This window comes from Frieseomelitta varia, unplaced genomic scaffold (genome assembly GCF_011392965.1).
Source record: "Frieseomelitta varia isolate USP_RPSP 00005682 unplaced genomic scaffold, Fvar_1.2 scaffold_418, whole genome shotgun sequence".
Lineage (NCBI taxonomy): Eukaryota > Metazoa > Arthropoda > Insecta > Hymenoptera > Apidae > Frieseomelitta > Frieseomelitta varia.
In genome coordinates this window covers 1,979,203-2,000,538 of record NW_025110166.1, presented here as the reverse complement: position 1 = coordinate 2,000,538, position 21,336 = coordinate 1,979,203, and the positions used below count along the sequence as shown (strand labels likewise).

Below are 21,336 nucleotides of genomic sequence, written 5' to 3'. Positions count from 1 at the left end.
AAGGCCGAGAGCTGGTGAAATTACCTTGGCTTGTCGCTCGTACACGGCCAAACGAGACGCTCATCGCTCCGAACCATTATCAATACCGTCGATGGCTACCGCCGCGTCGATGAAAGTACGCCATCGTACCAACGAGCTCTTTTCCTGTTCCCTCTTTCTCTCTTGCTCGTTGATCCTCTCGCGTCATTTATTTCCTTTTCGATGAGATTTCTCCTCCAATCGAGATGTGCTTTTCTCGAACGTTCATACATTTTTCTCACATTCAGACACGGATAGATTCACACGAGGAACGTCTGGGAAAACTTTTAAAAATATCTCTCCGACAGGAATTCGAGTCATTCGAGATATTCAGACGACATTTTCACAAGTTTACAGGAGGCATTACATACCGAGTAAACGCGCAAAAACTCTGAAATTTCGCGCAAACTGTCCCACATCTTCGTGTCTCGGAAATTTCACACAGACAAGTATCTTTATCTCTGTCTAGAATAAACACAGTGCTACATCCAACGCGGATTCCCCCCCTCCAGATATCTACACCAATTTTACTTTACTTTGTTCCTTATCGTAACACTTGTACCAACTTTTACAGAAACGAACGAATCGAAACCTAAAACGCAATCATCTGAAACAAACTTTACGCAACTTTACGGTATCAGAGGGAATTAGTTGATTAATCAGACTAATCGATGAGACTAAATTGACTAAATGTTAAATAGAGTTAATTAAACCAGTCGGAGAAAGTACTTTTGAAATGAAATTCGGGAAAATTTGCAGACAAACCGAGCACCGATTCGCCGACGATGGCGCACACGGCGCTGCGCGAGATCGTGGAACGTGCCGTGGAGGAAGCAAGGAAGTTGCCGGGCCTCGGTGGTTCCGGTGATACCGGAAAGGCACCAGAGGCGCGAAACGTCGCGGAGCACAGTTACGAGGACGTACTCGCCACCGCGATACTCAACAAGGTTGCAAACTATTCACTTCTTCCCTCAAAGTCTGATCTCTCTTGAGAGAAAGAGAGAAAAAGAGCGTTCTCTCTTTCTCTCTCTCTCTTTCTCCAAGAGGGGCTTGGACTCCAATACGCGGAATTCGTGGCACTCGCTCGCGTGGATCGAGCGAGAGAGAGAGAGAGAGAGAGGATAAATCGATGAGCGAACGTTGGATTTTCTAGGTCATCGAGAAATTCCAAAAGGAACAGGTGGACGGCAATAGCAACGTTCTCCCAGGGAAACCGGTGTCTACTAAGTGCGCGCTAAGTATGTTGAGAAACCAATTGCAAACGAAACAATTTTGTTAAAAAATGATCGAATCCACTGTGAAGACTGACATTCGACTTTCGTGAAATTAATATCGACGGATTCACGATGGAAGCCTTTTAACCGTGTACGACGAGTCAACTCGTCGTCACAAAAAGAAACGCTTTTTAACAAGAGACAACTTTGAACTTTAAAAGTGACGCACTGTAGATTTAAACGTGACAATCGTGTCTTTCAATGTCATTTTTTTTTTTTTTTTTTCTTTTTAATCGTCGTTCGAGCAAGCTAGCTCCGCGATTAAAGGATTAACCAATTGCGCTGGCAAGGTGATTGCGGACCATAACGAGTGACCAAATCGCGATACAATAATTCGTCGCTTTCTTTTTGAACTCGTATGATAGAAATCATTGAGAAGTAATGAATTTATTATTGGTTTTGCCTGTGTTACACTCAAGTATACTTAAAACTGCGGAGATATTGCAATTTTGGGACAAAGAATTCTCGACGTGCGTGGCACATCGTTCCAGCGCAAGAGGTTGTTAGCGAAATGTGGGAGAGAGGGTGTGAAAGCAATTCGCCCTTCATACTTTGTGTTTCAGGCGAGAGCGAGGCAGGCCTCGACGAAGGTGTCGAGGAAGGCTGCAGCAGCTTGGAACCGCTGTCTCAGGACGATTGCAGCAGCGACTGCAGCGCGTCCTGCTCGAGACGCGTTAGAAATCAACCGGAGCCATTATCTCTCACGGTAGGCGATCCTTTTATGCTTCTAACCTTGGCGGAAGCATTGCGAAAGAAACGACGAAAACTGTACCGCGGAAATGGATGCTGTAACTCGCACGTTTAATCCTTCTAAATCGCTCGAAGTCGCACAATTTCATTTTGAATGAATCAACAAAAATCACGTCGACCGCGCGTTACATCATTTCGAACGATATACAATAGTAGTAATATTAAATAAATTAATGAAATAATATCGAGCAAATAATATTTAAATTTTTAACTCTGTAGGTACGCGATATGAAAAACAGAATGGGAGGGAAAACGAAGCGTTTCGCGTTGCAATTTTTACGACGACGTTTGTAGATTCTGTAGGTAATTTGTGGTCGATAAGCGCGTTACTCGCGAATGATAAGCGACGGAAGTGGAACCGTACGCCCTACTTTGAAACAGACACTCGACAAGAAAGAAAAAAGAGACTAAAATGACACGAGAACTTATAAACCATGTTCATTCATTGGCTACGATTTATCAACGCATTTCGAACGTTCCAGATAGAGGAGCGGATAGAGGAGGTGACGACGACTTATGCATCCGACGAGGAACACAGGGAAAACGATGTCTTGCCCATTAAGAACGCCCATCGGGTTCCGTTTCCTGAACTCGGAATGGACATTATCGATCGTGAGTACCACGTGTCATTTACCTAACTTCCGTCGCTTGTGTAATTGCTTGTACGTTGTTCAAACTTCTACGATCGTTCCCCCTCCCTTCAGAATTTGGATCACGAATAAAATTCTCTCGGAGTGTGCAATATTTCTTGCTGATGCTGTAGAAAGAAGTGTCGCAGTTCGTCGTTACGTTGGATGTACCTCCATTGGTTGCATTTCAGTCTTACTAACAGCGTTTTATCGAATAATTTCAAATTGCGTGTCTATACAGAAACCTGGTGTGAATGATGAGTAAAACAAAAAAAACAGTGATCGTTCGGTGCAGTACGAGTTGAGAAGCTCGACTCGGATGTCTCAAATTTTTCTTAACCACAGCCTCTCAAGAATCAGACAGTCAGGATGAGCCGGACACGCCAAGGACGCACATAGGTTTAGTCTCGCCGATCGAGTCCTGGGAGGAGAACTGGCTGTTCCAAAAGAAGAGAATTCAAACCCAGAGAGCTGACCCCGTGGCCATGTTGGTGCCTAATCCCAGCGCCGATTTCAAAGCTCTGATCGGCGACAAAGACGCGGAGGACACGTCCGATTTGTCCGAGTGCTCGTCGGCGCAGTCCGACGAGGAGATCGAGAAGGAGTTAATGGAAGCCATAAACAACGTCGTGCCACGATCGCCCAGGAAGAAGGAGTTCGAAAATGGTCTGGACTACTCGAATTCGTCGGGCCTCGACTTCTCGTCGAAGGGAAATGCTGTGAATTCAGTTTGCAACGGTGTGCGCGTGTATGACGAAAGGAACGAAGAAAAGACTGACTGGAGGAAACTGAAGGAAGAGAAGGAAGAAGGTTATAAACAGAATCGAAGCCTAGAGAGAAACGAAGAGATCGAGGAGGAGCAAGTCGAAAGGAAAGTGGAGAGAGTCGAAACTGAGAACGAGAAACCTGTTCCAGAATCACGAAATTTAATTGGCAACGGTTCGACGAAGGTTGAAATGGAGCGACGAACGACGAACTTGAATCTTCCATCCAAAGAAGATAAAAGGGATTCGATCAACGACGAAGCGAAGAGAAACGAACTGGAAACGAATCTATCGAATTCAGTGAATTCGAAGAGCTTCACGGTTATTGCGTCTGATGAGGATGCGCTGGCCGTGCCAAAGACACCGACACCCACGCCAACGAGGATTTCCATGCTGGAAATTAATCTGGAGAACCCTCGCAACGGGGAAACGTACATCTCACGGGAAAAGATCGTTCTGAACTCGTTGGAATGCGCGAAAAAGAAGCTGATGGCCGTCAATGACGATATCGCGGAAGTATTCGAAGACGAGGAAACGATGTCTGCTCAACAAAAGGTTGATTTTCATGGTAAATACTTTAACAATGCAGTCATCTATTGTGAAAGTTTATGTGATATGTATATACACACTCGTTCATAAGTCACCGGACACTTGCTTATTTTGATCTAAATAGAACACAGATATATTTTTCCGAATTAATTTTATTATACATTCTTGTTATATGTACTCTATTTACTCTATTTTATAATAATACTTGAAAACAAAACTGATATTTTACGTATATAGTGTGAATAAATATTTCAAAGTATATCAAAAATATGTATATATATTTAAAAAATCGAATCGATGTATTTTTGGATGAATTGGACAGAAGCAAAAGATTTATAGAATCTTACATGAATATAGAATATGACATATGTCAAACTGTTTATATGTCAAAAATCTTACCAAATTGTATATAATGTATCTTTTATCTTTGTACAAATATGAAGGCCAAAAATAACCGTGGCACATTTCCGTTTAATTTTAACAATATTTCGGAATGAATTTCTTTCCACGCTTCTTCTAATTTCTTCCATAAGTCTTTTTCTTGATTTTGGACACATTTCTGAAGGCTTCTGTCCAATTCATCCCAAAATACATCGATTCGGTTTTTTAAATATATATACATATTTTTGATATACTTTGAAATATTTACTCAGACCATATATGTAAAATATCAATTTCGTTTTCAAGTATTATTATAAAATAGAGTAAATAGAGTACATATAACAAGATTGTATAATAAAATTAATCCGGAAAAGTATATCTGTGTTCTAGTAACTGTTTAAATCAAAATAACCAAGTGTCCGGTGACTTATGAACGGAAGTGTATATATATATATATATATATATATATATATATATAATTGCAATTGATTTCGTTTTTGTTCGTGGAAATCAGCCGAGGATATTCAGCAAGAAAGCGAATACACCGAGCATTACGACATCGCGACACAAAGGCACTTGGACAGCTTGACGAAGTCTGAATCGTTGGAGTCTACGCCGCTGACGAATTCCTCCTTGGAGAATAACGAAAGGTGATTGATTAATTAAATTTTCAACTGTGGTTGTAACAACAACAAAAATTGATACTTTCTCTCATCGATTCGAACGAAAGAGGCAGAGTCGGATTTGTCTGAAGTGAAGGAAATTTGATAGAGCAAAGATTCGAGATTTCTCGATTGTTTCGCGTCGAGAAGCATCGTAGCCAGGTTCGTTCCCTAACGTCAGCGTTCGTAATTCGCGGTCCGCCGAAACACCGTAAAGAACCGTTTCTTCCTGCCGATGATATCGTAACAAACTTTCAATATTCCACTGTGCAGCAAGTGCCGAGAGGCTGTGGCGTTCGCCAAAGCTGAATCGGCGTCGCATTTGTCCCTGCAGGACAAGGATCCGGAGGCAGAGGGTCGACTCGGTACCCCACCGAGACCAGGTGATTAAACTCACGCACGAATCGCGCGTTCTAACAATTTGAACAATCCTCTCATCACGGTGTAATGAAACGAATAGGTACGATCGCCGAACGCGAGCACAGAAAGTGGGAAAATGCGCCGCCTATCGAGAACAATCCCTACAGCCAGGAGAACATCCAAAAGAGGCTATGGGAGAGGCAGTACTCGAGGAGATCGTCAGACATTCCCGGGTATGATTTATAGTAATCCCTGCGCTCCGTGAATTTTCCAACACTGTGATTTTCTATGAATATTTTTTTTTTTTTTTTTTTCAGAATTCACACCGAATTGCCGAAGAGCAACGGAGCGGATTTGGATGTTGTGCTGACACCTCATGAACCGGACATCAAAAGGTTAATTAATCCACGATTCTATCTAGAAATTTTACTATAAATATCTATATTTAGTACTATAAACATCTATATTTAAATATATTTAATACTATAAATATCTATATCTAAATATATTTAAAAATAGAAATATTTATATATATAAAAATATTTATTAAATATATATAAAAATATTTTTTTTATTTTATATATATAAAATATTTATATATATAAAACTATACTAGAAATATCTATATTTAAATATATTTAATACTATAAATATCTATATATATGCATATTCTAAATATCTATATTTAAATATATTGAATACTATAAAAATCTATATATATATACATAACTATATTATAAATATCTATATTTAAATATATTTAATACTATAAATATTTATATATATAACTATACTATAAATATCTATATTTAAATATATTTAATACTATAAATATCTATATATATACATAACTATATTATAAATATCTATATTTAAATATATTGAATACTATAAAAATCTATATATATACATAACTATACTATAAATATTTATATATATACATAACTATATTATAAATATCTATATTTAAATATATTTAATACTAGAAATATCCATATATATATATATATATACATAGATAGATAGGTAGATATTCTCCTATAGAAAAATAAATATATAATAAAATAATTCAAAGACTTCATGTAAACGTGTTGGACTGCGTAGGTTCGGCAGGGACTACTACATCAACGATTCAAGATCGTCAGGCAACGAGAAGGGGAGAAGATCGGCGGTGTCGAGCTCGAGCAGACCGAGCAGCTCGTTGTCCCAACGATCAAGCTCCAACGGGATAACGGACCAGGATCAACAGGTGAGTTTCCAGCTCGAAAAGTTCGAGGAGGCTTCCCTGCGCGGCAGTATTTCTAGATGGACCTATCGCGATCCGTGCTCCAGCCCGCAATTTGCCATCAATCCTCTTCTGCTCATGGAGCTCGATGTATCAACGAGACCATCTGACCGTGATCACGAAAAGATTGACCGCTCGAACGAAACGTTTCTACGTAGCGATATTCCGGACAGCGTAGAGCGTGCAGCGAACGTGACAGAACAAATCGGAGCAGTCGTAGATAATAGCAATGAAGCTGAATATTTTAACATCAACGGGCGCAACGATACTGAGTCTCTACTACCAGCTAACGATGACATTCTCAAACTCACATCGAACGAACTGTCACGAAAGATCGCGTACAATCCGCTTTACGAGCCCGAGAAAAATCAGAGATCGGATCACGACTCGGGAACGTTCTCCGTCGACACGAACCACGCGGAGGATAATAAAAAGCAGGACGAGGATCGTTGGAGAAGGTTGTGGATCGACGACGATCATGAACGATCGAGCACGAGGAACGATCAAATTCTGTCGTCCAATGGAAAGAGATACTGGACCCTAAATGGTTGCAAGTATCACACGTTCGGAGGGATAAAGAATTCTTTCAGCGAGAACATGGAAGAAGATTCCGACGAAGACAACTTGAAACAAATGGAAGCACGAGACGAGACGTTCGATGTCGTCGATTTCGGTGAATTCAAGTTCCAGACGTTCGGCGGTATAAAGAAGAGCAAGAGGATCGACGGGAAAGGGATTCCTATGTACAGGCGGGTGACACTGACGACGAGATCGAGTTATAAAAGGGCCAAGGGGATGAGATGGTCGCACAGCGATTCCGTCTTGTACAAATGTGGATCGGATGAGAATGTGGATCGACAGTCCGATTGGCAGAGCGATTGCGAAAGTGACAGCACCGAGGAGAAAGATAAGAGAAAGTGTCCCGACGTAAACAAGAAAAGGAAATGCAGTAACAAGTTATACAAAAGACAAACGAAGACGGTGTGTTGTTTGTCGCGTCGATCGTCGTCCTCGGACGAGTCCTGGCAGGACGAAGACGCGCAATCGGCTGACAAAACGACGGTCCGAAAGTTCCTGAGGGACACGTCGTCGAGGAAAGTCAAGTCGCGCTGGAACTCCGACAACGATCCCAATTACTTTTTGAACACGTCCAGAAGGAAGGTGTTCGACGATAGCCTGAGACGAGGCAGATGTCAGAAACGATCCTCGGACAATAACGAAAGTCTGAAGTTGGAGCCGCCTATCGTGCCGGAGGTCGTGGAGAAAACTTTCGAAACGTTGCGAGATATTCGTGGCAAAGGGAAGAAGAAGAAGAAGCGCGAAAGTTCCGAGTCGAGCGAACGAAAGAAGATCGGTGTGAGAAGTTTGACCGATCTGACGATATGGTGAAAAGTAGTTAGTTAATTAATTTCCTCTTTCTAGTTAATTAAATCCTCTTTCTAAGGTCTTTCGGTACACGGTGTAGAAGTTTGCATTTTTTATACAAACGAAGTTTGTTCTTTTGTTTTGTCGAACGCAGTGCCATATTGTTAACACGAAAGTTCCTCGATAAACGAGCCCAAAAAAAAAAAAAAAAAAAAAAAACGAATCAAAGATGCGAATTTTACCTTTTCCTCTAATTTTATAAAGTTTATTGTACAAAGGAGTGTATATTGTATAACTGTCTTAAATATATTGGTTCCTGATGTAACGAACGATGTAACGAACGATGAGACGTGTGACTTTACCTGAAGTTGTGCATGACACACGGTGGTAGGCCTTTATTCATACAGTTCAAATCTCGCATAACAAATTAGTTTATCATTACTATCTTTATTAGTTTTAACACGGTCGTAAGACTCGTAATAGCTTCGAGTAATTGTGGTGTAATAGTTAAGAAACAGTTAGTACGTCTGTGAGTAAACACTGTAGACGAAACTTTCTCGACTTCTTTCTCTCGCATGTAACAATGTATCGGATCGTTGTACAGTATGAAACGATTGTTCTCTCTTGTACATAATCTACAGCTAGATCGTAAGAAAGTCCGCTTAAAGAATAATACGAATAAAATATGTTAATGAAACCATTCTGTTAATACGAAGTCGTTCTATGCACACTGCACATGCATGATCGCTGTGAAAAAAATGCCTTTTCTCAATCGGTAAGTACCGTTTACATGCATTTCCAATTCAATGCATGTCTAACTAACAAACCGTGAGGGCCTGCATGCTCTGTGGTCGACAGAAGAAATCTCTCTTGAAACACATCGAGTGGAAAAAAGAGAGAGAGAGAAACGAACGCCAAAATGAACGTAAAAATCTTTGGTGTCATTCTTCTCTGCTGATTAAAAGGTGGTTTGAGCGTAACTAACATGCTGCTCGAGTTATCTCGATGAAACTTGTTGGAGGCGTAACATGCATGGCTACGCGGCGAGGCTTGCATCGAACTAACTCTAGATGTAGAAAAAAAAAAAAAAAGAAAAACGTCACTAACAGTTGCAAAAGCGCGTCGAAATGTTTTTTCTTTTGTGAACTAAAAAACGCAAAGATCCAACGTTGGATCCTTGAATTCAATGGAATCGCTTTCTGTTCCAGGAGGAAACACAGTACGAAGAAACGGAGACAATCTTGAATCGGAGCAACGACGTGAAGTCCAAGGTGACGAAATGGCAGAATAACAACGTGGAGAACAACTATCAACAGCCCGTTGTTCGACAACAGAGCGACTCCTCGGACGAGACGGAGAAAGACAGGGACAAGTTCGCGATGATCGAGCGCCAAAAGTCGTGGGAGGATCAACGAATGGAGGAAATTCTGGAGAACGAGAGGAAAAACAGCAAGAACGAGATCAACGCGAAACTGAACGTGATGGAAACGAGAAAGTCCACCAATCCCGTGGATGACAATCCGCGAAAGATCAAGAGGATCGACTTGAAGGCCTACGGATTCGAAAATGAATTCTTCTCCGGCAAAACGACCAGAACGTCGGCGCCGAGGGTCGTCAATAAACTGGACCTGAAGTCTTTCGGCTACGACAATGGAATACGTCGGACACAGTCGAACATTCAGCTGAACAGTATTGGGAGCGACGAGTTCAAAGCGAGATTTGTCAGGACAACGAACAAGTCGAATTTAACACGGCGAAACGAGTACGAGAACGATCGCCGCGACATCATCGAGAGCAATCGTGCCTCCGGCGAGAACAATTTGACACAGAGTACGGAAACTTTGAATAAGTTTGAAAACGGTAGCTACAACAATTTCGGACTGAAGTCCGCGAAATCGGTGCCAAACATCGCCAAGTTCTACTCGAATTCGAACGGCCAAGAGGACGAGGAGGTGGAGAGCTACGGCCGGAATTCGTACAACGATTTCGGTGTGATAAAGAACGGATCGGTGAGGAACATCGCGAGTAATTACGGTTTGGAGAAGTACAATGTTAAAAGCAACGATTCGTCGATCGACGTTTCGGAGAACGAGACGGACAACTCCTCGGAGAGGGAGCAGAGTCGATCGATGAATGACGTCAAGAAGAAAATTTTGAGCGACGAAGAATTTGACAATAAGGTGCTGCCGATGCCATCGGTCAGGAGGCTCGCTGAAGCATTCAGCAAACAGACCGAGCCCGTTTCTGCCCCTATTTCGAAGGTAAGACTCCATTCTTGAATAATCGATATAAAGAATGTATATTACGAAATTCTAAGAGAAGGATGCCAAGATTTTTCAAGTTGCTTTCTCCTAAAATAGAATATCAGATCGTCGGATAATTTTAGAAGTGATGATAAACGGTTTAATTACGTTTTGTATAAACTGTTCGCATTGTATAAACTGAAGATGATTTTCATTGTTTCTTACTAGGTAACTAAGTCGAGCAACGTGACTAAAGAGAGATCGTCAACGCCAGAGATCCAAATAGTTGAAACGCCGAGACAGATGCATAGCCTGACCGCCCGATCGCTTTCGAAACAATTTCGTGAAGGCCTGAGGCAAATTCCGAACAAAGTGACCTCACCTCCGGCTAGTCACGTCGTTATGGAGCAACCAAACATAACGGAGAACCAAATGGAAGTAGTGCAAGCAAAGAGCGACTTGTCCAACGACACGAACGTAATTCTACCTGGAAAACTGAAGTCGAATATAATATTTTGGGAACAGATGCAGAAGAAAAGTTAAAGCATATTTATTCGCTTAAAATTGGGTCTAATGTTTTATAAAAGAGAGAGAGAGAGAGAGAGAGAGAGAGAGAGAGAGAAGTCGAAAATTAATTAGAGATCAAATTAAATTAACGTGTCAAATAGAAAGCGTAATAGATAACGAATCCAAATAACTTGTTTTTCATAGAGAGCGATAGAAATTATGAATTTTCGATAAATTAGGATTTTATCGAGATGTTAGAAGAAATAAGTTTATGTCACATCTTTTTTTTTTTGCTCAACACTCAAGAATGTTTCAACACCATTCAATGAATGAGTCGATTAATTGTATGAAACAATACAGGCTCACGATCGATCGATCGATTTACAAAAGCAATTGCATTCGCGGCAGGAAATGTCGATGTGATTGTGTGTGCCAAATAATACGAACCTGTGACTAGCCAAAGAGAATATTTTACGACTTTCGAGATGTGCAAATAATTTGAATGTAATAGCAAATATTTCGAAGACTATTCGATGAAACGGACAGACAAATTTTACACGTTTGCAATCGTTCTGCGATTAGTTGTAAATACACGTTGCCGGAACATAGTCGAACTAACTAAAATTGTTCTCTGTATATAAAAAGCAATTATAGTCGCAATGTTTTATATATAAATTTACCGTATAGTCTTCCCATATATGTGTACGAGATCGCTATTTATTATTTATTAACATCTAAGCATGTATTTGTATATATATATATGAGTATGAAAACCGGTGGGCAACGAACATATTTTAATAAAACATCAAAATTTATATGAATTTAACCTTACATTATCTGTACACTAAAATACTGTGCTACATATCGATATTACATAAATATATTGTTTATCATCTAAAAAGGTTTCTTTCATTTTTGAGAGGGTCGGACTGAGGATCGTCGAAGCGGGAAAGAATCACGGAAATTGTCTAAAAGAAATTATTTAGAAACCTTCTGAAATATGATGAATATTTTATTCGAATATGCGTACGTACATAAGTGTCTGCGTGGCTGTAAAGTTGATATATCAATAGCTTACACAATCGGAAAAATATGTACTATCTCTGCTGAAGAATTATAAAACAAGATTACAACACGCGAGACAGACAGACACGTGAAATAGACGATATGCTCAGTAATATATGCATCTAGTTTTATGAAACGGTATACTTTCTAACTCGTCGGCGTGTTCTCGCCGATAATCCCATAGAAAATGATCGATCAATATAGCGTTAATATCTGATTTCTTTAACGCTAGATTAGGGCAACGCTCGATCAGAGCTCTCACTTCATCCTTGATCCGTTCGATAGCCTCTATAGAGCAACCACGAATTTCGACCTCGTCCTCGCTACCGTTTTCTAATTCTATATCTGCAAATATTAAACACCGTGCTTTCTAATAGAAAAAACCCTACCACTTGATACTGTCAATTCTGACTTTTCTGTTCACATCGTGATTCGCAGAGTACTGATATCGAAACGACATTTAAAAAAGGTAAAAGACTTAAAAGAATTTATCTTTAATGACTTGACCAAATCATCTAGATGAAATTATTTGAAAAACTTCTAAAATATGGCGACGAACAATTTGATTTGTAAAGTGAATGAAAGACTCACCAGACTGCAACTTGCTCAGGAGAATATTGTTATAACGAATAGCACCAAAGTGTAGCAAAACTTGGGGAATACGGTAATCAGCGAACATCGTGATGCAATCTATATCTTCAAATTCACCAATTCCCTGTCCTTTGAAGCAGGCCCAAATATCGCCTATTAGTATTTGAGCTCTCTTGTAAAAGCTAACTGAAAAAGAAAATCACTGCGTTATTGCATTTATTCTTTAAATCATTCTCTTTCATAAGACTAACATGGTAGTATTACCTCTGTGAATTCTATAGTCTGCCTCATCTCGATAAGACTCAAAATCCTTCACGATACGTTTGAGTAATTTTTCGGCTGAGCGTGAACACGATTCAATACAGTTGACGAAAGTACCTAGAAAGAAAGAAAAATAGTCAGTATAACGTGTAATAGAATGTTTTGCAAATTCTAATTGAATATTTAATTCTAAAATGTGATTTATCATATGTATGAAAAATAGTTTATTAATCTAGTGTATAACTTTACAGTCTGCCGCGCAAGATCCTTCAAAATCTTGTGTTTCAAAATTTATCAAAAAACTTATCAAAGAAAAGTTCGAACAACTGGAATGAAAATGGAATTTCTGTTTCAGGAAAAGTCAGTAAAGTTTTGCACCAGATTCAGAGAAGAAAGGGAACGAGTACCTTGATACTTCTCTAACAAAACCTTCCCGGTTTCTCTCAATGACTTAACTCTTTCGTCTAACAACGGAATACTAGTTTCGGTATCGCCACGAAAAATATCCTCAGCATCGGATTTCGTTATTTGAGAATAATACTTGGGATCGACTATGGGTTTTCCCTCCTGTTCGAAGTAAATTATTTGAAAAAAAAAAAAAAGGAAAAAAATATATATATCTATTTCAACAATCATATACTTTCGAAGTAACCAGCGTCCAAAGGGGATCAGCGTCGAAGTATTTTTAAAACGATCAGGACATACGGTTTGCGAACAAAAGAAGCTAGACGCGTATATATGGAAAACGACAGAAAATGACATTTTACATGTGTATATCGCGCAAAATTCCATGTCACCGCAATATAACACTGACTATTAAATTTCTGAGGATACGTCCAGTCAGAAACGTTGTTTTCCAACAAATAAGATGAACCCAACGTGCGAACAATATTCGACTGACATGATCAGTCTCAAAAGACCTACGTGAGTACATGTGACTCTGGAATAATGTAAATTGAAGCAATAAGGAGGCAGCTCTAAAAAGGAAAAGAAAGATATAGGTGACTCATCTTAAGAAAGTTGGTGCGCGTTTGAGAAAATGATTTAATTTAAACTGATTACCGAAATTATTTGTAGAAGGAGGAGGTTCCCCCTTACTGCAGCTTATTGCTTGTTTAATTTTTATTTGTATCGAAATTTTTGCGTATAATATTAGGGCTCTGGATAAGCTCGTCGATTCGATTCCTAAGCCAAAAGGCGCGGTCCCAAATTTTGGTCTACCAAAATGGAAAGTAATGCCGTTAGAGTCGAAAATCCCGATGGTCCCTGGACCTAAAGGCGTTTACAATTTCACCCGTCGTAAACTAGGGGAAGAACTATGGATCTCCACACCCGATGCCGAATTTAATTTAAGCGATCCATATGGTTACGAGATAAAATGGACTTACGACTCCCTTCACGATAAACATTTGCTTTCTCATTTCTCCAAACCGAATATCATTCGACATTTGATCAAGTCTGGTTTCATCACTAAAGATCTAGACGCAAAATGTTCCCTAAAGGATTACAATACGTATAGACAGTATCTAAGAAGGTTACATTGCGACAGTGTTAAGAAGGAATTGAACAGAATAACGAAACGATCCATTGAGGAAAGAGCGATTTTATATGCACAAGAACAGGCTGAAAAAGAAGTGAAGAAGTAATCATTGAGTAGATATCGTTGGTCCCGAAGAACAATGACACAATTACAAAATTTTAGTTGTGCTATAATAACAATTTACTTACTTATAAGTATATTCTTGCGTCATTGTTCTCTTAGACTGTATACGTGTATATACTATAAATAATATCTATTGTCTGAAAATGAGATCATGTACAAAAACGACGTTTTGTTAGATTGAAAGAAAGGGAAAGATTGATGGAGTTACGAAAATCTGCGATCAAGCAAAGTAAAATGGCTGAGAAAATGAAACTCCAGAGGCAGAAAGAGAAGCAAAAGAAAATAGAGGAAAGATTGCAGGCATTGGCTCAGAGGAAGAAAGAGGCACAACAAATGCAATACATTAAAAGCAGAGAGAAAGCTGAAACAATTCAGCAGAAACAAATTGCAGCAGTAAACATTCGACGACAAAGGATAAATCAAGTTCTATTGGAATGGAGGAAAAAGGAACGTATACGGAAAAAGATGATGGAAATGCGACTAGCGCACGAACAAGAAGAAAAACACAAAATTGTAAAACACAAGTATGTGTGAAATTCATGAAATAAATAACTATAAAATAAAAGTTCTTCTTATGCTGTGTAGATGGGAAGAAAGGCTAGAATTTCAGAAGAAACAAATTGAAAAGGAGCAGTTCCTATTGCAATGTATAGAAGATCAAAGGAAAGAGTTTATTGATGCATATAAAGAAAAGATGGATAGAGAAACAAAAAGAATGAGAAGTATGTGTTACTGAATTTCATAAAAATTCACATCCTTAAATCGATAAAATTTAATGTTTTATTTTAGAACTTTTTGAAGATGTGAAGATGTACATAAGATGTTATTTGGCTAGGCACTTGCCTGGAAGTAGAGAACGAATTTGTTGTAAAAAATATTTCTATGATGATGAGGTATTTTATATGGTAATTTAGAGATATATAAAATCATTCCAATTACAAACATGAGTTTTACTTATAGGATGAAACATCGACCATGAAAAGTGTTGAAAAGTCAATAAAACAAGATAAAGTAAGAAAATTTCCAGTCTTTTAATAAAAGTGTAAATTAAATAATCAACTATAAGTAACCTTGATATCAAGGTTTATCTAATAAGTACACATATCATTTCAGATAAAGAAAACACTTCAGAAGGAGAAAAAGAAAAGTAAGGAAAAGGCTGTAAATAAAGGTAAACTAAAACAGGAACTGAAAAAGAGAAAGAAATTAGCAAAGCTAGAGAAAAAGAAAGTACGTGAAATTAAAAAAGTTATCAAAAATAGTAAAAAAGAAAAGAAAAAAAGAAAAGTAAAAAAGAAGAAAGTTATTGAGCCAGACATGGAATTGGAATTGGTGCCATTACCTGAATCTATACCTTCATCAAAAACAGAAACTGTAGAAGAATCAATAATTTCTGAACCAAAAGAAAAATGCAGATGTCAAGCAATTAAAGATAAAGAAAAGATCTTATACGACAGAAATAGATGATCTTCCCAAAATTAAATTTCCTGTAATTTCACTTTCTTAAATTGAAATTACTTATCTATAATTTTATTCGTTTTTAACTTACATTTACAGCTCTCTTAATAGCAGCACACAAGGCAAAATAACCAGTGTGACCATTAACAGTCCACTTTGGACAATTTGTTTTATTCCAAAAAGAATAGTTCAATGTGTCCAAAACGAATATCCAATCGACTGCTTTTGGATCTTCAAAAGAAGGATGAAATTCACACTGTGAAAAGTTGTTCACACTTATTTTGCGATCATTAAGGGCTTTAAAAATCTGTAAAAAAAATGAATATTGATTGATTCATTTATGACATTATATTTTCAAATCCTTTAAATCCTCATTTTTTTAGTGAATTGAAAAAATATAACCAAAAAGCTTAAATAACAATTATGATATAATTTTACAATTACAATTAATTTTTTACACATATTACGACAAATTCATTTAAAAAATTTGAACAGTAAAAAATTATTTACCATGTAGGCAAGGTTTTTGATTCCTTCTTCTTCAATGGAAACATTCTTAGAGCAAAAATCTATCATTTTTGCAGATTCCTTTGGCATTAAAGTCATTGTGAAAAAAAGTATCACAGTTTAATTAATAGTGAATTGATAATAATTTGTTTAAGCAAAAAATTTATTCAACCTGCGTACAAACACTTAACACACAAGTTACTTTACAATCGAGTCAATAGTCACGTGACAGTACCTCGTGACCACCAACGATTCTTAGCACGTTAGCAACGATTGCCTTGTAAACAAATATGGCTGTGAATGTTAAAATTTGTGAAATTGTTTTACAGATTGTCTATTAATATGTGAACAGATAATTATCCTGTAATGTTTGTACTAGTGTTTCAAAACTTTGTCATAGGTGAAATCAAGGTAAGCACTTAAACATTGAAATTGCATAGTTAAGATTAAAAGTACTTTTTCAAAACAATGCACAACAGCACATGTGCACTATGATTGTTTACATTGAGCAATAATAAAAGCTTTTTAAAGTTACCTCCACAAATTGTAACAAAATAACATCAAAAATTAATTAATTTACATATAGTATTTTATATTATATATTTTTTCTCTTATCTTTTTAATGAAGAAATCTTAAGGTTACTTTTTCATGACAGTATAGTGCATATTTCTATATGCATTTATTTATCATAATTAGTTATTTACGTTATATAAAATTTGAAAATAAAGTTTATATAATACATTCTTTAAGTGTTTTTTTTTAACCTCCAATAATTCCATAGTTGCATTACCTACATTTATTAACATATGATAAATATTGATGATACAATATGTTTAACATCAACAATAACCAACATTTGAACTTTGTCGATGTTAAGTACCAATTACAGCAATGTACATATAAAATAAAATAAATTTTTTTTTCAACTGAATGTTTAAGTTGATAGTCAAAGTATAAAGTGTCATATCACTTTATTTAATCAATCATAACATTTAATAATACATAATTTAACTAATAAATGTATTCTGTGTTTAAGTTTTTACATAAGGACATGCGTTTCTTATTTTACGGTACATTCGATTGTAGGTAATACCTAATTTTAGTATTATAGGCAACTATTTTCTGTAAAGTTTGATAAGATTCGAAACTTCAACACTTCATTTGTAATTTACATACGTAACACAAATTACAATGTTTAAATTATATGTATCATCATATTTACATATAAAATTTTATTATTGCAATATTTAGTATACTAGACTTTTTTGTATTATATCTCTGCACATTTCTTTTAACTTCCCCTTCACAACTGATCAAATGATTTTATGATCTTATATTTAAGTTGTTATGTATGTATTTCATCCAAAGATTTTCTCAAAATTATCAAATAACATGATTAAATAAAATATTTTGAATTACGATGTAACTTACAAAATATGAATAATATTACAAACATGTTTCGAATCCTAAAGTTTGAAAAGTCAAATGGTAGTGTGCTTCATCGCATTCATTCATTCAAATAACATATGTACATAATACCCCCTCAACATAAAGTGAACAGATTAAGGCTCCAGCAGGCTATAGGCTACATTCTACAATGTACAATGCATTATGTACTTTGTTAGTTTCCGTTTTCGCATACATGTCTGGTTGTGTAATGTGTGGTAAGCGATAGCACCAAAAGATTTTTCAACATCATTATTTGATACAAATGATTCATATAACTACAATATGATTAACACAGAAATCAAGTTGCAATGATTAACATTTATTTTATTCAGTATTATTAAACTTTGCAACGTATTTGCCATAATAGACATACTTATCATAAAACAATACATCTTAACAAAAATGTATAAATTTATACTTTATGAAATATAAAATTGGACAAAAATAGTAGGCCTTGCCCACCAATATTTCTAATGAATGAAAATTTCCTTTGTGTATTGAATGCTGTGAACACTTAATGGCATTCTGTACCAGATTATGATGATAGACATATCTATTCAGTTTGATATTGTATATTTTGACATCACTTGTGGCCCCAGCATGCTATTATATTTGTACATAGCATGAAACCAGTATGATAATATTCATTTAAAGATATATTAAACGTGTCATTGTGCTTTTTAAGTGTTTAAAGACTTAAGTGTTAAAAAAAATTGTATTATTGTGCAACTAATGAATTGAAATTTTAATTACCACTGATTCAAGTATTTTAACTCGATGGTTTCATTAGGCTGACCGAACATGCACATGTTAGACAGCAATTTCTTCCCCACTGTGCAATACTTATACTTTGTAATGTTGACTATTAACATTATGATATCAATATAAAGTTAAAATGGATGTGTTCAATCTTTTAATATTAAACTTCAACTTCAGATTATAAACTATAAATTTTACAAAGTTTGCGGAGTAGAATTATCTATTCATCCAAATTATCAATAAGACAATAATCCATAGTTAATTACAACAAATAATTCAGTAAATCCAGTTCATCAAAGATGTTCATACTGAAACATAATTATTGCACAAGATTACTATCTGATTGATACAATTTGAATGTACTTAATAAATGCATTAACGAATTCCAATATTCCACTCCAAATTTTATGTTTGTTTGATTTTAGCTATCAATTACAAATTTTATATGGTTTGATTTACCAAATATAATTCCAATTAAAATGCTTACAAAAAGTAAGATCAAGGATCCCCGTTACCCCAAGAGTGTAGATTATTAAATACTAATAAATTTATAAACAAACACCCATCTATAACATATAGATTAATATAAAAATCAATATTGTTTTAAATATTGTAATATAATGGACGTTTTAATCGTAAAGACGAGTGTTTATAAACAATATATAAGTCTTGTTATGTATGAACTTAGTATTATATCAAAACATTTGCTAATAAAATTCATTAGAAATAAAATATAAGGTAGCAAAAATATTTTTTATGCAGTTAGAAATTGTCAATATAGAATTTAAAAAACTTGGTAAAAAAAAATATTGCAGATAAAATATCTATTATTTTCCTTTTTTCTTTTAAAAAGTCGATGGCTACAGTAATGTTTCTTTTTATTATTTTTGTTGGTAACAAGATACATTAAGGGGTCCAGAGGAACCTTGAGTGGCATGCATGAGTTTCAGTCAAAACATGTTTAACCAAATTTCATGTAGCATTGTTACATTTGCTCCCATGCACATCACACCTCCAGACTTCACCCATGCAGCAAAATGCGCTTTTTAATTATTTCTCTTAATATTATATAAAAAATCTATTTCTATTGACTTTTAAGCTCTTTGCCAATACTGTACGATACAATTTTGTTCCAGTCAATTTTCGTTCGCATAACAGGTAATTGCCTTCGTAAGGCCTTAAAGGTTGTATCAGACATTGTTTGATAATTTTCTGATATAGCAGTTTGATAATCATTTTCTGATTCCTCAACAAGTCGTATTAATTCCTTTGCTGTTTGTTTCTCATTTGAAATTGGTAAGCTTTCTTTTACTTCTTTGCTACTGACCAGTTGTACATTTCCATCTTCATAGTAATGAACTTGTACTTTAAGGCTACCTCTTAGTTCCGCATTTCCAGAACTTGGACTAAAACTAACAGTCCATACAGAACGCCAACGGCCATTCCAAAAATTTTTAGGTTGAAACTGATGATCTTCTATGCAAGCCGTTAAGGTAATGTTACCTAATAAATGAATATACCATTTTTTGTTCATATCTGTCATTTTCGAACAATCCAGGTTTTATCAAATTTAAGAAAATAACAGTACCTCCTTGACTCTTTCCAAAAACTGAACATGCACCATGTCTATAATGACTTTGAGTATAAGTTGTTATTTCATCTTGAAGAGCTGATCTCCATGGTTCAGCCACAGAATCTGGTTCGTATGGTTCGTAATCCTGTGCTTCCTTTCTAAGATGGTCATATTTAAAACTTTGCTTGCTGCGAGCATCGTAAAACCTTTGCCCACCTAAATCATTGTGTTCTGTTATAAGAGCAGGATATTCGCTTCCTTCAATCTGGAGTCAAAGATAGGAACAAATTAACTAACATAACACAAGCTTCACTTTCAAATTGAAAATTTTTTATCGTACAATACACTTATGAATAAATTAATATCTAACCTTAATTCAACCGAATCGAACTGATAGAATTATAAAATAGAAATTACTTCCAAATTGCAAAACGATACGAAAACTGAAGTAGAAATTATTATAGATCAATCTTAAATATTTTCTATTAAAATGAGCACAAAATGTAACTATAATTAACCCTACTGCTGCATACGATTTCGATCGGAATTTCACAAATGTTTTCACATAGCAACTGCTGTGTACCGATTCAAGGTACTGATACATTAGGTAAACAATCACATCAGCCAGGTGAACATTATCGCGCTCCAATTTCACTATAAAGTCAACGTCACCTGTCGAAATTCCGGACGCGTGCTGCTCGATTAGGAATGTTACTAGTCGTTGAAATTCGATCCCACATTTCCCTGAGATAGTGTGATCTTCGATTACTACAGATACTGAACGATACCCCAGATACTATCATAAAAAATTGTAAAAGTTCATCACAGAGAGGTCGATGATGTACCTTAACAGGCGTGAGCTGATCCTTGTTGTACTGAGCAAATGCCCCGGACGCACCCTCCTTCAACAGGTTGTCGTTGTTCAACAAGACTCTCACATCATTAAAAACCTCGTTGAATTCGCCCGGTGGTGAGTGCAGTATAAAGTCCGAAACTATTCGTACTTTTTCTTGATCAGGAATCACATCCCCATCCGCCGCCATCTTACCTTTCCACTGGCACGCACACTCCGGCGATGTCAAACCAAGGTTAGTGTAGTGCAGGTTGTACCGGCGTATCGAAGCACTGCCCCATATACCCGGTGACGCATCACAAAGGGGATACGTATCTCTCTACTCTTAATCAACTCTATGACACATATTTTCCTATATTTTCATGCATC

General features: G+C 36.4%; 4 protein-coding genes across 4 annotated transcripts in view; 2 read left to right on the top strand and 2 right to left on the bottom strand.

Moving 5' to 3' along the window:
- The window catches only part of LOC122531857, a 32,646-nt gene extending 21,780 nt beyond the window's left edge, over window positions 1-10,866 (top strand). Inside the window, exons 6-17 of the mRNA XM_043660122.1 lie at window positions 778-965; window positions 1,172-1,256; window positions 1,856-1,998; window positions 2,525-2,654; window positions 3,017-4,003; window positions 4,880-5,015; window positions 5,301-5,410; window positions 5,488-5,620; window positions 5,705-5,782; window positions 6,492-8,058; window positions 9,246-10,298; window positions 10,509-10,866. Coding sequence (XP_043516057.1) covers window positions 778-965; window positions 1,172-1,256; window positions 1,856-1,998; window positions 2,525-2,654; window positions 3,017-4,003; window positions 4,880-5,015; window positions 5,301-5,410; window positions 5,488-5,620; window positions 5,705-5,782; window positions 6,492-8,058; window positions 9,246-10,298; window positions 10,509-10,823 — 4,925 coding nt within the window. The 3' untranslated portion in view covers window positions 10,824-10,866. The remainder of the gene's footprint in view (window positions 1-777; window positions 966-1,171; window positions 1,257-1,855; window positions 1,999-2,524; window positions 2,655-3,016; window positions 4,004-4,879; window positions 5,016-5,300; window positions 5,411-5,487; window positions 5,621-5,704; window positions 5,783-6,491; window positions 8,059-9,245; window positions 10,299-10,508) is intronic.
- Window positions 10,867-11,781: 915 nt separating this feature from the next.
- On the bottom strand, window positions 11,782-17,102 carry LOC122531815 (queuosine salvage protein). The gene is made up of 6 exons (XM_043660039.1): window positions 16,336-17,102; window positions 15,917-16,132; window positions 13,112-13,271; window positions 12,708-12,821; window positions 12,444-12,629; window positions 11,782-12,197 (listed from the first exon to the last, which is right to left on the bottom strand). Exons 1-6 carry the CDS (start codon window positions 16,429-16,431, stop codon window positions 11,959-11,961), a joined length of 1,011 nt encoding a protein of 336 aa, XP_043515974.1. The 5' UTR covers window positions 16,432-17,102; the 3' UTR covers window positions 11,782-11,958.
- On the top strand, window positions 13,267-15,919 carry LOC122531814 (fibrous sheath-interacting protein 2). Its single transcript, XM_043660038.1, has 6 exons — window positions 13,267-13,628; window positions 13,861-14,346; window positions 14,544-14,891; window positions 14,953-15,089; window positions 15,157-15,260; window positions 15,328-15,919. The coding sequence occupies exons 1-6, from the start codon at window positions 13,573-13,575 to the stop codon at window positions 15,400-15,402; spliced, it is 1,206 nt and encodes a 401-aa protein (XP_043515973.1). The 5' UTR covers window positions 13,267-13,572; the 3' UTR covers window positions 15,403-15,919.
- Window positions 17,103-19,402: 2,300 nt separating the features above from the next.
- On the bottom strand, window positions 19,403-21,296 carry LOC122531816 (F-actin-capping protein subunit alpha). The gene is made up of 3 exons (XM_043660040.1): window positions 20,960-21,296; window positions 20,130-20,379; window positions 19,403-20,044 (listed from the first exon to the last, which is right to left on the bottom strand). The coding sequence occupies exons 1-3, from the start codon at window positions 21,155-21,157 to the stop codon at window positions 19,626-19,628; spliced, it is 867 nt and encodes a 288-aa protein (XP_043515975.1). The 5' UTR covers window positions 21,158-21,296; the 3' UTR covers window positions 19,403-19,625.
- Window positions 21,297-21,336: the final 40 nt, after the last annotated feature.

Bases quoted from the DNA above. Each gene is read 5' to 3' on its own strand.
- LOC122531816 (XM_043660040.1), bottom strand. From the start codon at position 21,157: ATGGCGGCGGATGGGGATGTGATTCCTGATCAAGAAAAAGTACGAATA. The intron at 20,380-20,959 runs GTACATCATCGA...CTTTGACTCCAG, and splicing joins ATCAGCTCACGCCTGTTAAG to ATTGAAGGAAGCGAATATCC. The intron at 20,045-20,129 runs GTACTGTTATTT...TTCATTTATTAG, and splicing joins TTTTGGAAAGAGTCAAGGAG to GTAACATTACCTTAACGGCT.
- LOC122531815 (XM_043660039.1), bottom strand. From the start codon at position 16,431: ATGACTTTAATGCCAAAGGAATCTGCAAAAATGATAGATTTTTGCTCT. The intron at 16,133-16,335 runs GTAAATAATTTT...TTTTTTTTACAG, and splicing joins TCAAAAACCTTGCCTACATG to ATTTTTAAAGCCCTTAATGA. The intron at 13,272-15,916 runs GTAAGTTAAAAA...TACTTCGAACAG, and splicing joins CTATTAAGAGAGCTGTAAAT to GAGGGAAAACCCATAGTCGA.
- LOC122531814 (XM_043660038.1), top strand. From the start codon at position 13,573: ATGAACCCAACGTGCGAACAATATTCGACTGACATGATCAGTCTCAAA. The intron at 13,629-13,860 runs GTGAGTACATGT...GTATAATATTAG, and splicing joins ATCAGTCTCAAAAGACCTAC to GGCTCTGGATAAGCTCGTCG. The intron at 15,090-15,156 runs GTATGTGTTACT...GTTTTATTTTAG, and splicing joins AGAAACAAAAAGAATGAGAA to AACTTTTTGAAGATGTGAAG.